This window comes from Choloepus didactylus (assembly GCF_015220235.1).
Source record: "Choloepus didactylus isolate mChoDid1 chromosome 25 unlocalized genomic scaffold, mChoDid1.pri SUPER_25_unloc5, whole genome shotgun sequence".
In the NCBI taxonomy this organism is placed as follows: domain Eukaryota; kingdom Metazoa; phylum Chordata; class Mammalia; order Pilosa; family Megalonychidae; genus Choloepus; species Choloepus didactylus.
Genome location: NW_023637610.1, coordinates 37474 through 39013, shown reverse-complemented (window position 1 = coordinate 39013; position 1540 = coordinate 37474). Strand labels below are relative to the sequence as shown.

Genomic DNA, 1540 nt, shown 5'->3' with positions numbered 1-1540 from the left:
TAAAGAAATAAAGTCTTGACATTTAAATAACATATACTAGCAACAGGAATCATACAGCAGCCCAAAAAATTGTGGCAAAGAGCAATGGGGAAAAATGAGATGAAAAGAGAAAATAAAACCATTAGAGGAATAAAAAATTCTGTGACCAAAGAGGCATACTTTACTTTCCAGATAATGGTTTTCTGTGTTTTCTTATACACAAACCTAAAAATAAGGCACAGTACTGAAATTAGGGTGTTCTCTTTAAGATCCTCCCCAGGGCCATCTTGATGTCCCTGTTCCTCAGGCTGTAGATAAAGGGGTTCAGCATGGGAGCAACCAGTGTATACATCACTGAGGCCACTGCACTCCTTCTGGTTGAATCTGAGTAAACTGAACTCAGGTACACTCCCATGCCAGTACCATAAAATAAGCAAACTACTGTTAGGTGAGAGCCACAGGTTGTAAAGATTTTATACCTCCCACATGGGGTTGGGACTCTCAGAATGGAGGAAACTATTTGAGTATAAGAGAAAATGATCAGTGAGACTGGAATTCCACCAAAGATGGCACCATGAAAACATATTAATATGTTATTGGTGGAGGTGTCAGAACAGGCAAGTTTGAGTAGTTGAGGAGGGTCACAGAAGAAATGAGGAATCTCCACATCTGAACAGAACTTTAGCTGTGACATCATTAAGCAGTGCACCAGGGAGTATAAAAGACTGATGATAAAAGAAAGCAGAACCAGCAGGCCACTCTGCTGGGGGTTCATGGTGACTGTATAGTGGAGGGGGTGACAGATTGCCACAAACCTGTCATAGGCCATCACTGTCAGAAGTAGGCTGTCCAAACATCCAAAAAGATAAAAGAAATACAATTGAATCAGGCAACCTGTATAGGAGATGACACCACAGTGAGTGTGGATATCCATAAGCATCTTTGGGACTGTGGTAGAGGTGAAATTGATGTCAGCCAAGGACAGGTTGAAGAGGAAGAAGTACATGGGGGTGTGGAGGTGGGCATCAGAGATGACAGTCAGCATGATGAGTAGGTTACCCAGTACAGTGATCAGGTACATGGGTAAAAACAGCCCAAATAGGAGGGGTTGTAGTTCTGGTTCAGCCGAGAGCCCTAAGAGGATGAATTCTGAAACACTGGTTAGATTCTGTGATTTCACAAAACAGAGTCAAATTTGGAAAAGAAAAGCAGATTGTTATAAGGAAATTGTATACAGACACCCATAACTGTGCCTTAATTTCAAATTCAAGTAATTCATTTATAAAGTATTCACACTTGAGAAACATCTACACCCTGGTATGATAACAATCCTCATTTGTTACAAACCTATTCTTTGTAGAACCACTTTTCATTTGTTTATTGGCTTTTCAACTGTTTCTCTAAATCCTAAAGTGATGCAAGTAAAACTAAATTTGACTATAAATGAAGAAATAAATCTTGACAGGTAAATAACATATCCTAGCCACAGGGTATGTTATATAGATACTGGGGGCAGAAGATAGGGTTGAGAAAATCCATGAACATAGTTCAATATTTGTTT

At 39.5% G+C, this 1540-nt stretch overlaps 1 protein-coding gene across 1 annotated transcript; it reads right to left on the bottom strand.

Moving 5' to 3' along the window:
- Positions 1 to 229: 229 nt before the first annotated feature.
- Positions 230 to 1162, bottom strand: LOC119525696 (olfactory receptor 18-like). Its single transcript, XM_037824525.1, has one exon. It carries the CDS (start codon positions 1058 to 1060, stop codon positions 230 to 232), a length of 831 nt encoding a protein of 276 aa, XP_037680453.1. The 5' UTR covers positions 1061 to 1162.
- Between the last annotated feature and the right edge of the window lie 378 nt (positions 1163 to 1540).